The 15,964-nt window shown below is 42.5% G+C and overlaps 1 protein-coding gene and 1 long non-coding RNA gene across 2 annotated transcripts; one reads left to right on the forward strand and one right to left on the reverse strand.

Moving 5' to 3' along the window:
• Nucleotides 1-5,441: 5,441 nt before the first annotated feature.
• On the reverse strand, nucleotides 5,442-10,105 carry LOC135537500 (uncharacterized). The gene is made up of 2 exons (XR_010455232.1): nucleotides 7,313-10,105; nucleotides 5,442-5,849 (listed from the first exon to the last, which is right to left on the reverse strand). It is a non-coding gene; the product is annotated as an uncharacterized LOC135537500 (long non-coding RNA).
• On the forward strand, nucleotides 5,808-14,981 carry LOC135537499 (zinc finger protein 664-like). Its single transcript, XM_064963642.1, has 2 exons — nucleotides 5,808-5,910; nucleotides 12,499-14,981. The coding sequence occupies exons 1-2, from the start codon at nucleotides 5,808-5,810 to the stop codon at nucleotides 13,788-13,790; spliced, it is 1,395 nt and encodes a 464-aa protein (XP_064819714.1). The 3' UTR covers nucleotides 13,791-14,981.
• The last annotated feature ends 983 nt before the right edge of the window (nucleotides 14,982-15,964 follow it).

The raw sequence follows: 15,964 nt of genomic DNA on the forward strand, positions 1-15,964 counted from the left end.
GCTCCATGCCACTGTGACCCTATCTACTCCTGCTATGTCCTGTGACCCTATCTATCCTTCCATGCTACTGTGTATCCGGTCCTGCAGAGCATCATGCTACTGTGACCCTATCTACTCCTGCTCCATACTACTGTGACCCTATCTACTCCTGCTCCATGCTACTGTGACCCTATCTACTCCTGCTCCATACTACTGTGACCCTATCTACTCCTGCTCCATACTACTGTGACCCTAAGACTCCTGCTCCATACTACTCCTGACCCTTACTACTCCTGCTCCATGCTACTGTGACCCTACCTACCAGGTGGTGCTACTGTGACCCTAAGGTCCATGCTACTGTGACCCTATCTACTCTGCATCTGCTACTGTGACCCTATGCTTTGGTCCATGTTACTGTGACCCTTCTACTCCTGCAAATGACCCCTATCTACTCCATAAACTTGACCCTAGTAAATGGTCCATATTACTGTGACCCTATCTACTCCTGCTCCTACTGTGACCCTACCTACCCTGCAATCTACTGTGACCCTATCTGCTCCTGCTCCATGCTACTGTGACCCTATCTACTCCTGCTCCATTTACTGTGATTTACATTTAAGTCCATGCTACTGACCCTATCTATCCTGCTCCATGCTACTGTGAATTCTACCTTCTGACATCAGTGGAACAGCCATTTTACAATAGTGCATCTAAATGGAGACAATTTATTTTATTTTTTATTTTTTTGTGACCTTCTGCTCCTGCTCCATGCTACTGTGACCCTATCTACTCCTGCTCCATGCTACTGTGACCCTATCTCTCCTACTCCATAGTTTGTGACCCTACTAGCCCTGCTCCATGCTACTGTGACCCTATCTACTCCTACTCCATGTTACAAACAGACCCTATCTACTCCTCCATTTACTGTGACCCTATCTACTCCTACTGCATACTACTGTGACCCTATCCCCATACTACTGTGACCCTATCCATCGTACTACTGTGACCCATCTACTCCTACAATCTAGAGACCCTATCTCACTCCTACTTCATACTAGTGACCCTAGCCCTCATCATACTACTGACCCTAGTGTGTTCACACCAGGGCCTGTTCACTCCTGCTCCTGTTACTGGGACCTGTATCTACACCTGGGCCATGTTACTGTGACCCTATCTACTCCGCTCCATGCCTGTGACACATCTACTCCTGTTCATACTACTGGGACCCTGTTCACTCCAGGGCCTGTTCACTCCAGGGCCTGTTCACACCAGGGCCTGTTCACACCAGGGCCTGTTCACTGGCCTGTTTGTACCAGGGCCTGTTCACTGGCCGGGTCCTGTTGACTGGGGCCTGTGGCACTCAAACCGGGGCCCTCTTGTTCACATACAGCTGCCTGTTACAGACTCCTTCATAGCTTTAAAAAAGTAATTCCTTTCACGATGATTGGTATGTCCGTAAGAAAATGTTTCCTAAAACTTTGTAAACCTGCAACATCAATATGCCATAGGACTTAGTTTTTTACGGGGGAATACAGTGCATTCAAGAAAGTATACATACCCCTTGACTTTTCCATTGCTGATTAAATTAAATTGACCTGAGCGGAAAACCCCCAACAATCTTTTGGTTAGCACATAATGGTGCATAATGACAAAGCAGCAAAAACTCTGTTTTACTTTCTTAGATTTTTCCACCCAGCCCCTTTTCAAATGACCCGTGTTAAGGAAATATTTCCCAAAAATGGTATCACATTTCCATACAATCAGACCTTTTACTCAGTACTTGTATGAAGCACCTCTGGCAGTGATTACAACCTCGAGTCTTCTTGGGTATGACCCTACAATCACATACCTCTTTCATCTGCTCCTGCATCATGCCGATGACCTGGGAGAACAGGACACACCCTGTAACTCCTCTGATTTCTCCAGTCTTCGTTGCAGTATCCTCAAGCTCTGTCTATTGTCTGTGATTTAGCATTCCATTTCCATTTCATACAGAATCTCCCTGTACTGATACAGATCTACAACTCACAGGGCTCCTCTCAGAATCCCTCTGTACTGGTACAGATCTACTACTCACAGGGCTCCTCTCAGAATCCCTCTGTACTGGTACAGATCTACTACTCACAGGGCTCCTCTCAGAATCCCTCTGTACTGGTACATATCTACAACTCACAGGGCTCCTCTCAGAATCCCTCTGTACTGGTACAGATCTACTACTTACAGGGCTTTCAGAATCCCTCTGTACTGGTACAGATCTACTTAACTCACAGGGCTAAGAATCCCTCTGTACTGGTACAGATCTACTGTAAGGGCTCTCTCAGAATCCTCTGTACTGGTACATGTCTACAACTCACAGGGCTTTCAGAATCCCTCTGTACTGGTACATATCTACAACTCAGAGGGCTCCTCTCAGAATCCCTCTGTACTGGTACAGATCTACTGCTGGGCTCCTCTCAGAATCCCTTGTCTGGCACTGGACAGATCTACACCTCACAGGGCTCCCAGTCTGTACTGGTACAGATCTACTCTGGAACAGGTTTTCTCAGAATCCCTCTGTACTGGTACTCTGATCATCTTTCAATCGACCCTGACTAGTCTCCTTGTCCCTGCCGCTGAAAGACATCCCCAAAGCATGATGCTGCCACCTCCATGCTTCACCTTAGGGATGGTGTCAGGTTTCCTCCAGACATGGAGGAATGCTTGGCATTCAGGCCAAAGAGTTCAATCTCTGTTTCATCAGACCAGAGAATCTTGTTGTCTCATGGTCTGAGAGTCCTTTAGGTGCCTTTTGGCAAACTCCAAGCGGACTGTTGGAACCTTTATATAGACTGGTGTGAGCCTTTTCAAATCATGTCCAATCAATTTAATGTACCACAGGTGGACTCCAATGAAGTTGTAGAAACAGCTCAAGGATGATCAATGGAAACAGGATGCACCTGAGCTCAATTTCGAATCTCATAGCAAATGGTCTGAATACTTACATAAATAAGGTATTTCTGTTTTTTTTATTTTTATATTTAATACATTTGCAAACATTTTCTTATAAACCTGTTTTCGCTTTGACATTATGGGGTATTCTGTGTGAGTATTTTTTCTATTTAATCTATTTAAAAATAAGGCTGTAACGTGTGGAAAAAGGGGTCTGAATACTTTCCGAATGCACTTTAAGTTGTGACTTGCGCTACTAATGCACATGACGGCACAAACACGTTTCGTGAAAGTAATGATGTTTTTGTTTGGTTATTATGGACAAGATAATATTTTTATTCGATCACAATGTCACCAGATTAAGACCCTCGATACTTATTGGAAAGAAGTATCAAGATAACCTTGCACTTTCACCAAACTGTGAAGTTAATCTGTAAACTGCATGGTTTCCCGAGCGGTGGTGGACCACACACCGTATCATCGGGTGACTCCAAGCTTATTATAGCAATATTTTATACATAAATCCGTTTACATCGCCATTTCTCGCATAATACATTTAATCGACTATTTTATTTATTTATTTTACCTTTCTTTAACTAGGCAAGTAAATTAAGAACACATTCTTATTTTCAATGCCTAGGAACAGTGGGTTAACTGCCTTGTTCAGGGGAAGAACGAAAGATTTGTACTTTGTCAGCTCGGGGGTTGAACTCGCTCTAACCACTAGGCTACCCTGCCGCCCCAACTATACGACTACCGAACTATACGTCTAGAAAGTATAGTACCGGTCAACTTGGAATCATTATGTTGTCATAATCTATTAATCATTATGTTGTCATTATGTGGTATGATCTATGAATCATTATGTCTAACATAGGTTGTAATATACTTCCTCAGTGATTTGACCCACGCACCGCTCGCTACTGCTACTCATGTGATGCTGAGATACATAATATACCCAGTGAGAGTTTGGTGTATAAGCCGGTTCCGTGATGACATTGAGAAAAGCAAGGTCATTTATGTGTAATTGAAGAATCTGATGATGTACTGTGTAGCAATTGAGGTAGAATTCAAGTTGACGAATTCCCAGAGTGCCCTGCTAGGGTGAAGGAGTTTGAAGATCTGTGCTGTACAGTAGGTCTCCTACAGGACGGGAAGTAGTTGAAGGAGCGAGGATCTGGGCTGTACAGCAGGTCTCCTACAGGACGGGAAGTAGTTGGAGCTGTGGAAGCTATGGCAGTGGATGCCCGCAGCCTGTAGAGATTCAGAATGTCGTTCACCAGTTGAGGGATACTGATACACTGATTGTAACGAATGTGGATTTTGTGGCATTTATTACGCAGGTGATTAATTGTCCTGCCCAAACGAACAAGACGTTTAAGAAACTGGATATAATTGTATGTGCGGCTGAAAGGTTTTTGTAATTAACTGCATTCCCGACTCTCGGGCCCCTGAGACTGTGTAGGGGTGTGTGTATGGGTGTGATTTGGACTGTGACAGAAGGAGTGAGAGGGTTTTTTGATTGATCCATTTTCGTATTTTGTCTGATGTCGTTTTTACCCGCTTTTCTGGAATGGACATGACTTTTTCCCCTGCAGTTCACTAACTGTACAGTAGGTGGACACATACACATTACATTTGTGTGAACGAAACAGGAACTTCCGGGCAGGCGCACGCCATTCTTCAGAATAACGAAAGCGCCAGAACTCTTGATGTTAATATGATACCTTTTGTCTCCGTTTTAAATGTATGGCTACAGGTATGTAATAGCGTGTTCAAACGTTGGAAATAACATGTTATCAAATTCTAGGTAACAAATCGGTATCATCACGTTTGGTAAAGGTTTTAATTGTATGTGTTGTTTTTCTGTCAAACCGAGTGAGTGAAGAACGTGATAAAACTATTTTACAAGTCACATAAGTTAGCTAGATACTTTGGGTTTGTCTGCGTGAATGTACGATATCTCGTCAAGATAACTAAATAAACCACATTTATTTGAGATTTCTGAGTTCGTTTGAGGTGTTATTGGTTTTGTACACACGTCATTGGCGTCAACGGACTTCAGTGCAAGCAGTGCGGGTGCATGAGAGAGGGAGACAGTTTCACTGTTGCGCTAGTGTGTGTGTGTGTGTGTGTGTGTGTGTGTGTGTGTGTGTGTGTGTGTGTGTGAGTGTCAGTGTAGAATATGTGAGTGTCCATATAGCCAATGCAAACAGATAAGTAATTAACGGGGTCAATACAAGTTGTCTGGGTAGCCATTTGATGAACTGTTCAGCAGTCTGATGTCTTGGGAGTTGAAGCTGTTCAGGAGCCTTGTTTTGGTCCCAGACTTGGCTTGGCGCTGAATGTATCAGTTTCCTACATGTGTACTAATATTCAGACACATTCAGTTGTATTTATCTTTAGCTATAAATGTTACTATGGTGTGAACGGGAAATAATAATTGGTTTCTGATTGAAATAATACAGTGAAGACAAGGTTATTCATAAAATAGTACATAGTGCTGCCTGAAACATACTGTGATCTTGAACTGATTGGTTTTTGAGTCATTTATTTTAATTCAGGAAATCTACAGGTTAAGTGTATTAACTTAAGTGCACTAACGTTGTGTAATTTAAAGTGTGCACTTTGTCTAATGGGAAATTATTTAATGTTCTGTCAATGCTTAGCTACCTGATAATTAATAGAGAATAAAGAAAGCGCCAGAACTGTCAAGACAATAACTTTTGTGTCTGTTTGTCTTTATTACTACAGACTGACTCAGATTAAGTCTGAGGCCGGTAACATCAACAGTGAGGACAAACACAGCCTGTCACTCTCCTTCCACACTGAGTCCAAACCTACAGTCACTGGGTCCTGATTGTGACAGTCGAGCCCAGTTTGCTCTGCAGGGTCCAGAGATGGCATCAGTGAAGCTGGAAGACTGCAGTCAAACACTGGAGCTGAATGTCAACATTAAAGATGAAGAAGAGGAGGAGAAGATTAGGACAACTGTTAGTCATGGTATGAGCTGGTTCTATCTATAAGTTATCTTCATAAATTAGAGGTCAACCGATTATGATTTTTCAACGCTGATACGGATTATTGGAGAACCAAAAAAGTCGATACCGATTAATCTGCCTATTTTATATTATTTATTTGTAATAATGACAATTACAACAATACTGAATGAACACTTATTTTAACTTAAAATAATCAATAAAAATCATAAATAAAAACTATTTAGCCTCAAATAATGAAACATGTTCAATTTGGTTGAAATAATGCAAAAACAAAGTGTTGGAGAAGAAAGTAAAAGTGCAATATGTGCCATGTAAAGTTCCTTGCTCAGAACATGAGAACATATGAAAGCTGGTGGTTCCTTTTAACATGAGTCTTCAATATTCCCAGGTAAGAAGTTTTAGGTTGTAGTTACTATAGGAATTATAGGACTATTTCTCTCTCTACCATTTGTATTTCATATACCTTTGACTATTGGATGTTCTTATAGGCACTTTAGTATTGCCAGTGTAACAGTATAGCTTCCGTCCCTCTCCTCACCCCTACCTGGGCTCGAACCAGGAACACATCGACAAGCCACACTCGAAGTATCGTTACCCATCGCTCCACAAATGCCGCGGTCCTTGCAGAGCAAGGGGAACAACTACTCCAAGTCTCAGAGCGAGCTGCTGGCAAAATGCACGACAGTGCTGTTTGAATGAATGCGTACGAGCCTGCTGCTGCCTACCATCGCTCAGTCAGACTGCTCTATCAAACATCAAATCATAGACTTAATTATAACATAATTACACACAGAAATATGAGCCTTTGGTCATTACTATGGTCGAATCTGGAAAATATCATTTCGAAAACAAAACGTTTATTCTTTTCAGTGAAATACGGAACCGTATTTTATCTAACGGGTGGCATTCCTAAGTCTAAATATTGCTGTTACATTGTACAACATTCAATGTTATGTCATAATTATGTATATTCTGGGAAATTAATTACGGTCTTTGTTAGGAATAAATAGTCTTCACACAGTTCGCAACGAGCCGGGCGGCCCAAACTGCTGCATGTACACTGACTGCACGGAACGCAAGAGAAGTGACACAATTTCCATAGTTATAAGAAATTCATGTTAGCAGGCAATATTAACTAAATATGCAGGTTTAAAAATATATAATTGATTTTAAAGAAATGCATTGATATTTATGGTTAGGTTTGGTGCAACGCCAGTGCTAAATCATCACCCGTTTGGCGAAGTAGGCTGTGATTCGATGAGAAATTAACGTGCACCGCATCGATTATATGCAACGCAGGACACACTAGATAAACTAGTAATATCATCAACCATGTGTAGTTAACTAGTGATTATGTGAAGATTGAGTGTTTTTTATAAGTTTAATGCTAGCTAGCATCTTACCTTGGCTTCTTGCTGCCCTCGCTTAACAGGTAGTCAGCCTGCAGGCTCCTCGTGGAGTGCAATATAAGGCAGGTGGTTAGAGCGTTGGACTAGTAACCGGAAGGTTGCAAAAACGAATCCCGGTGTTGACAAGGTAAACATCTGTCGTTCTGCCCCTGAACAAGGCAGTTAACCCACTGTTCCTAGGCCGTCATTGAAAATAAGAATGTAAGTTCTTCACTGACTTGCCTAGTTGACATCGGCTCTGGATTTTTAACAGTATAACTTTAGTCCGTCCCCTCGCCCCGTCCCGGGCGCGAGCCAGGGACCCTCTGCACACGTCAACAGTCACCCTCGAAGCATCGTTACCCATCGCTCCACAAAAGCCATGTCGTGGAGGATCGTTTCAAAATATAACACTTACAAGAACATGTGAATTCAATAATAGGCTTTTAATACAAACATATCAGAAGCCTAGATGGTCCGCGGAACACACCCTTTCCCAGAGCACTGGCTCTGTCTTTATACACACACAATATATGAGTCCATTCCATATGTTAATGAATTTACTTCCCTCAGGTCATCGGCCACCATTATCTTTCAGTCCAGGCTTCCTCCATGTTCATGCCTAATAACGCCTGTATCCGCTCTTGATTAGATTACAATGGTGGCAGGACCCTCTCATGTCCTAAAATTAATGTATATCTATCTTACCCTAAGCACTTGTGGCCTTTACCCTCTCTATCTAATCTTTATAATGATGTCCTGCTCCTTCCATAATAGATAATGTATTTAAGGGTCACCTCCTCCTCTTTGCCCTCTGCCTTTATGCACAGTAAAGCACGTATGGCTTCGGCCATGACACTTATGTCTGTTTAATCTTTGGTTTCCTGTCCGCTTTCTGTTTGTGGTCTAATGTATACCTATCTTTGCTCAATAGTGTCATATCTGTCTCTATATGTAACAAAAACTACAACAGCCGCAGCGCTTGCAGAGCAAGGGGAACCACTACTTCAAGGTCTGAGTAAGTGACGTCACCGATTGAAACGCTATTAGTGCGCACCACCTCTAACGCGCTAGCCGTTTCACATCGGCTACACTCACCCCCCTTTTGACCTCCTCCTTTTCCGCAGCAACCAGTTGACATCTGGACGGCTCTGACTTAGAATACGTGGACAACTACAAATACCTAGGTGTCTGGTTAGACTGTAAACTCTCCTTCCAGACCCACATCAAACATCTCCAATCAAAAGTTAAATCTAGAATCGGCTTCCTATTTCGCAACAAAGCATCCTTCACTCATGCTGCCAAACATACCCTTGTAAAACTGACCATCCTACTAATCCTCGACTTCGGTGATGTCATTTACAAAATAGCCTCCAATACCCTACTCAACAAATTGGATGCAGTCTATCACAGTGCCATCCGTTTTGTCACCAAAGCCCATATACTACCCACCATTGCGACCTGTACGCTCTCGTTGGCTGGCCCTCGCTTCATACTCATCGCCAAACCCATTGTCTCCATGTCATCTACAAGACCCTGCTAGGTAAAGTCCCCCCTTATCTCAGCTCGCTGGTCACCATAGCATCTCCCACCTGTAGCACGTGCTCCAGCAGGTATATCTCTCTGGTCACCCCCAAAACCAATTATTTCTTTGGCCACCTCTCCTTCCAGTTCTCTGCTGCCAATGACTGGAACAAACTACAAAAATCTCTGAAACTGGAAACACTTATCTCCCTCACTAGCTTTAAGCACCAGCTGTCAGAGCAGCTCACATATTACTGCACCTGTACATAGCCCACCTATATTTTAGCCCAAACAACTACCTCTTTCCCTACTGTATTAATTGTATTTATTTAATTCATTTTCCTCCTTTGCACCCCATTATTTTTATTTCTACTTTGCACATTCTTCCACTGCAAATCTACCATTCCAGTGTTTTACTTGCTATATTGTATTTACTTCGCCACCATGGCCTTTTTTTGCCTTTACCTCCCTTATCTCACCTCATTTGCTCACATCGTATATAAGACTTGTTTCTACTGTATTATTGACTGTATGTTTGTTTTACTCCATGTGTAACTCTGTGTCGTTGTATGTGTCGAACTGCTTTGCTTTATCTTGGCCAGGTCGCAATTGTAAATGAGAACTTGTTCTCAACTTGTGTTGCCTACCTGGTTAAATAAAGGTAAAAAATAAAAAATAAAAATCGTTGTCCGAATGTTATGAAAACTTGAAATCGGCCCTAATTAATCGGCCATTCTGATTTAATCGGTCGACCTCTAAATTAGACCTCTATAAGTTATGACCAGTCTATTGCTAGGTTGAATTCTGTCATTCTGACATCACACATCCCTGAACAGCGACGCAACATTTTTTTAAACTTGTAACGCCTGCCTTTGCCCTCACATTGTCTCAAGAACGTTGAAAATGTTTAATACCCTCAATCACTAAGTTAGGCATACCTCATTTCAAAATAGGCCATGGCATCATCACTGTCAATATTGAATGATAATTCTTCACGTTTTACCAGTGAAATGACCTAGCTGCTTCTGCATGCCAATCGTTTGATCTCAATCAATTTCATGGGAATATGCATTTAAATCTTCTTGAATTACTGTTTGGTGAGCAAATTAGAGCAAATGGTGTTAAATTAAATAGACTTCCTGTATTTTGTTTGAATCAAAACACATTCTGCCTAATGGCGCGCTGTTGAGTTTGGGATGATTCAGCAAACCATCCTAAAATCTCCTAAGATATGAGGTGTTGTTTTTGTTGTAACAGTAATGTTATGCTATAATATTTGGTGATGTTGACTACTAATTAATCATTAGGTGATCGTCCAAGACATTGATCTAACTTTACTAAACAAACACCATTGTGGCGGCTCATCACTTGCAGCACTACACCCCTGCAGTCTGCTGCACCGAACTAGTGATTGATGCTCACCTCGCCTTCTCTTTTGTCTCACACAACATTTGGTGACACAGAAACAAGAGAACATGTTGGGCTGTTTTATACATATATATATATATATAACAATGACATCAGTCAATTGAAATGAATTAGGCCCTAACCTGTAGAGTTCAGATGACTGGGCAGGGGTGCAGCCATGGGTGGGCCTTGGAAGGCATAGGCCCACCCACTTGGCAGCCAGACCCACCTCAGGTCCTGGGCTGAAGTTGTTACACGTGGTCTACGATTGTGAGGCCGGTTGGATGTACTGCCAAATACTCTAATAGGACGTTGGAGGCAGCTTATGGTAGAGAAATGAATGGAATATCTACATAGGTGAACAGAGGCCCATTATCAGCAACCATCACTCCTGTGATCCAATGGCATGTTGTGTTAGCTAATCCAAGTTTATGATTTTAAAAGGCTAATTGATCATTACAAAACCCTTTTGCAATTATGTTAGCAAAGCTGAAAACTGTGGTGCTGATTAAAGAAGCAATAAAATGGTCCTTCTTTAGACTAGTTGAGTATCTGGGTCATTTGTCTGTTCGATTACAGGCTCAAAATGGCCAGAAACAAAGACCTTTCTTCTGAAACTCGTCAGTCTATTCTTGTTCTGAGAAATGAAGGCTATTCCAGGTGAGAAATTGCCAAGAAACTGAAGATCTTGTACAACGCTGTGTACTACTCCCTTCACAGAACAGAGCAAACTGGCCGTTTCCTGCTACAATAGTCATTTACAACATTAACAATGTCTACACTGTATTTCTGATCAATTTGACATTTATGTGAATGGACAAAAATTGTGCTTTCCTTTCAAAAACATGGACATTTGTAAGTGACCCCAAACTTTAGAATTTATTCATTTATTTCACCACTAATGGTAGTGTATTTATATTTTTTAACCGTTATTTAACTTCCTTAGCATACCTGTTATTGTCCCGAAATTTTGGATGACTGACGTGCCCAAAGTAAACTGCCTGTAAACTGCCCAGGATATGCACATACTTGATAGCATTGGATAGAAAACACTGTCTGTGGGTATAACAGGACTGATATGTCAGGCAAAAACAGTCACAGGTTTTTTCAGTGCTTGCCTATGGGATATGCAAATCGATAGGACCCAGATTGCAGTTCCTATGGCTTCCACTAGATGTCAACAGTCTTTAGAAAGGGTTTCATGCTTGTTTTTTGAAAAATGAGTATTTGTAGTTTTTCCAAGATGTCCCCCATTAGAAAAGTAATCATGTTGCACGCATCAACGAGAGTGCGCTCTTCGTTATTTATCTTCGCTATTAAACACACTATTCTCTATCTTAAATATTATTGTTTATTTAGATATTAGAATACTTGAGGATGAATTAAAAACATTGTTTGACATGTTTGGACAAACTTTACCGGTAACTTTTTGGATTAGTTTGTGCATGTTGAACGAGTGAATTACTGAATCAAGCGCGCCATCTAAACTGACATTTTTGGGATATAATGAAGGACTTTATCGAACAAAACAACCATTCATTGTGTAGCTGGGACCCTTGGAATTGCAATCAGAAGAAGATCTTCAGAGGTAAGTGATTTTTTTTTTAAAATGCAGTCTGTGATTTTGTGACGTCTGTGACGTATAATAATAATAATCGCATCTCCGTAAAGCAGTTTTGAAATCTGACAACGCAGTTGGATTAATAAGAAGCTTTTAAATGATGTAAGACACTTGTATTTTCATGAATGTTTAATATTACGATTTTTGTATTTTGAATTTCGTGCCTTGCAATTTCACCAGATGATGTCGTAGGTGTCCCACTAGTGTTTGTACATGCACCCAAAACAGGTTAACTAGGCAAGTCAGTTTGGAATAAATTCTTATTTTCAATGAAGGCCGAGGAACAGTGGGTTAACTGCCTTGTTCAGGGGCAGAACGACAGATTTTTACCTTGTCAGCTCGGGGATTTGATCTTGCAACCTTTCGGTTGCTCTAACCACTAGGCCACCTGTCACCCGTTATGGCCAGAAGAGGACTGGTCACCGCTCTGAGCCTGGTTCCTCTCTCGGTTTCTTCCAAGGTACCTGCTTTCTAGGGAGTTGTTTGTGGCCACTGTGCTTCTACATCTGCATTTATTGCTCTTTGGGGATTTTAGGCTGGGTTTCTGTTAAGCACTGTGACAACTACTGATGTAAAAAGGGCTTCATAAAATACATTTGATTGGCATGTGTATCACACCAACTGACTGGTTCTTTTGTTGTTCACACAGGAGACCATCTGGAGACATTCTCTACATCCAGGGAGCAACAGCAGGAAGATCAGAGAGCTAAGAGGTCTCATCACTGCCCACATTGTGAAGAGATTTTCCCATTTCTATCAAAGCTAAAAATACACCTAAAAATACACACAGGAGAGAAGCCATACTCCTGCTCAGACTGTGGAAAATGCTTCAAAACATCAACGGTGCTAAAACGTCATCAGAGAACACACACAGGAGAGAAGCCTTATTCCTGCTCTGACTGTGGAAAATGTTTTAAATCATCAAATGAGCTAAAAGCTCACCAGAGAACACACACAGGAGAGAAGCCTTACGTCTGCTCTGACTGTGGAACAAGTTTCTCTCAACTTTCCCACTTAAAATCACATGAACGTATACATACAGGTGAAAAGCCTTACATCTGCTCTGACTGTGGATTGAGATTCTCTCGTCTGGGCACCTTAAAAACACACCAACGTATACACACAGGAGAGAAGCCTTACTCCTGCACTGACTGTGGAAAATACTTCACAACGTCAACTGATCTAAAAGTTCATCAGAGAACACACACAGGAGAGAAGCCTTACTCCTGCTCTGACTGTGGAAAATGTTTTAAAACATCAAAAGAGGTAAAAGTTCATCAGAGAACACACACAGGAGAGAAGCCTTACTCCTGCTCTGACTGTGGAAAATGCTTCACAACATCAACTGATCTAAAATTTCATCAGAAAACACACACAGGAGAGAAGCCTTATTCCTGCTCTGACTGTGGAAAAGGTTTTAAAACATCAAATAAGCTTAAAGTTCACCAGAGAATACACACAGGAGAGAAGCCTTACGTCTGCTCTGACTGTGGAACTAGTTTCTCGCAACTTTCCAACTTAAAATCACATGAACGTATACATACAGGGGAGAAGCCATACTCCTGCTCTGACTGTGGAAAATGCTTCAAAACATCAACTGTGCTAACAGTTCATCAGAGACCAGACACAGGAGGGAAGCCTTATTCCTGCTCTGACTGTGGAAAAAGTTTTAAAACATCAAATAAGCTTAAAGTTCACCAGAGAACACACACAGGAGAGAAGCCTTACGTCTGCTCTGACTGTGGAACTAGTTTCTCGCAACTTTCCAACTTAAAATCACATGAACGTATACATACAGGGGAGAAGCCATACTCCTGCTCTGACTGTGGAAAATGCTTCAAAACATCAATTTTGCTAACAGTTCATCAGAGAACACACACAGGAGAGAAGCCTTATTACTGCTCTGACTGTGTAAATGCTTCACAACATCAACTAAGCTAAAAGTTCATCGGAGAACATGTACAGGAGAAAAGCCTTACACCTGTTCTGACTGTGGGGTGAGTTTCTCTCGACTGGATACCTTAAACACACACCAACATATACATAAAGGAGAGAAGCCATACTCCTGCTCTGTTTGTGTAAAATGCTTCAAAACAGCAACCGAGCTAATAGTTCATCAGAGAACACGCATGAGAGAAGCCTGCTTACGTCTGCTCTGACTTTTGGGTGAGTTTCTCTCACCATAGCAACTTAACACACCAATGTAGTCACACAGGAGAGAAGTCTTACTCCTGCTCTGTGGAAGGGTGGGTGTGTAACTCAAACTTCTAGCCAAAGGCTGCTGTGTTTAGAATCTCATCAAGGAGGACTGTAGCATTTTAGCTAATCAGCAACTTTGCAACTACTTACTACTTTTTAGCTATTACTTAGCATGTTAGCTTAGCATGCAACTACTTAGTATGTTAGGTAACCTTTCCCCTAAAACCATTTAACCCCTCACCCCTAACCTAGCTAACGTTAGCAACAACAAATTGGAATTCGTAACATATTGTATGGATAGCAATGCGTAGAATAACATAAGAATTGTAATTCGTAACATACGATACAAGTCATATTATACTGAACCACAATCTAAATGCAACAATTTCAAAGATTTATAGTTCGTATAAGGAAATCAGTCATTTTAAATAAATGAGGCCATAATCTATGGATATCACATGACTGGGCAGGGGCTCAGCCATGGGTGGGACTTGGGAGGGCATAGGCCCACTTGGGAGCCAGGCCCATTCAATCGGCATGAGTTTTTCCCCATAAAAGGTCTTGATTTCAGACAGAAATACTACTCAGCCCCCTCCCAGACAATCCTGCAGGTGAAGAGGTCCTGGGCTGCCGTGGTTACATGTGATCTGCAGTTGTGAGGCCAGTTGGATGTACTGCCAAATTCTCTAAAAGGACGTTAGAGGTGGCTTATGGTAGAGATATACATATTGAATTCTCTCCTGCAGTCATCATGACAATTGCACATTCCCTGAACTTGGGATATATGTGACATTGTGTTGTGTGGCCTTTTATTGTCCCCCAGCACAACATTTACATTTACATTTAAGTCATTTAGCAGACGCTCTTATCCAGAGCGACTTACAAATTGGTGAATTCACCTTCTGACATCAGTGGAACAGCCACTTTACAATAGTGCATCTAAATCATTTAAGGGGGGGAAGGATTGCTTTATCCTATCCTAGGTATTCCTTGAAGAGGTGGGGTTTCAGGTGTCTCCGGAAGGTGGTGATTGACTCCGCTGTCCTGGCGTCGTGAGGGAGTTTGTTCCACCATTGGGGGCCAGAGCAGCAAACAGTTTTGACTGGGCTGAGCGGGAACTGTACTTCCTCAGTGGTAGGGAGGCGAGCAGGCCAGAGGTGGATGAACGCAGTGCCCTTGTTTGGGTGTAGGGCCTGATCAGAGCCTGGAGGTACTGCGGTGCCGTTCCCCTCACAGCTCCGTAGGCAAGCACCATGGTCTTGTAGCGGATGCGAGCTTCAACTGGAAGCCAGTGGAGAGAGCGGAGGAGCGGGGTGACGTGAGAGAACTTGGGAAGGTTGAACACCAGACGGGCTGCGGCGTTCTGGATGAGTTGTAGGGGTTTAATGGCACAGGCAGGGAGCCCAGCCAACAGCGAGTTGCAGTAATCCAGACGGGAGATGACAAGTGCCTGGATTAGGACCTGCGCCGCTTCCTGTGTGAGGCAGGGGCGTACTCTGCGGATGTTGTAGAGCATGAACCTACAGGAACGGGCCACCGCCTTGATGTTAGTTGAGAACGACAGGGTGTTGTCCAGGATCACGCCAAGGTTCTTAGCGCTCTGGGAGGAGGAAACAATGGAGTTGTCAACCGTGATGGCGAGATCATGGAACGGGCAGTCCTTCCCCGGGAGGAAGAGCAGCTCCGTCTTGCCGAGGTTCAGCTTGAGGTGGTGATCCGTCATCCACACTGATATGTCTGCCAGACATGCAGAGATGCGATTCGCCACCTGGTCATCAGAAGGGGGAAAGGAGAAGATTAATTGTGTGTCGTCTGCATAGCAATGATAGGAGAGACCATGTGAGGTTATGACAGAGCCAAGTGACTTGGTGTATAGCGAGAATAGGAGAGGGCCTAGAACAGAGCCCTGGGGGACA

Source organism: Oncorhynchus masou, unplaced genomic scaffold, assembly GCF_036934945.1.
Source record: "Oncorhynchus masou masou isolate Uvic2021 unplaced genomic scaffold, UVic_Omas_1.1 unplaced_scaffold_799, whole genome shotgun sequence".
Taxonomy (NCBI): Eukaryota; Metazoa; Chordata; class Actinopteri; order Salmoniformes; family Salmonidae; genus Oncorhynchus; species Oncorhynchus masou.

Coding starts and splice junctions, on each gene's coding strand:
- LOC135537499 (XM_064963642.1), top strand. CDS start 5,808: ATGGCATCAGTGAAGCTGGAAGACTGCAGTCAAACACTGGAGCTGAAT. Junction 5,911..12,498: donor TAGGACAACTGTTAGTCATG/GTATGAGCTGGT, acceptor TTGTTCACACAG/GAGACCATCTGGAGACATTC.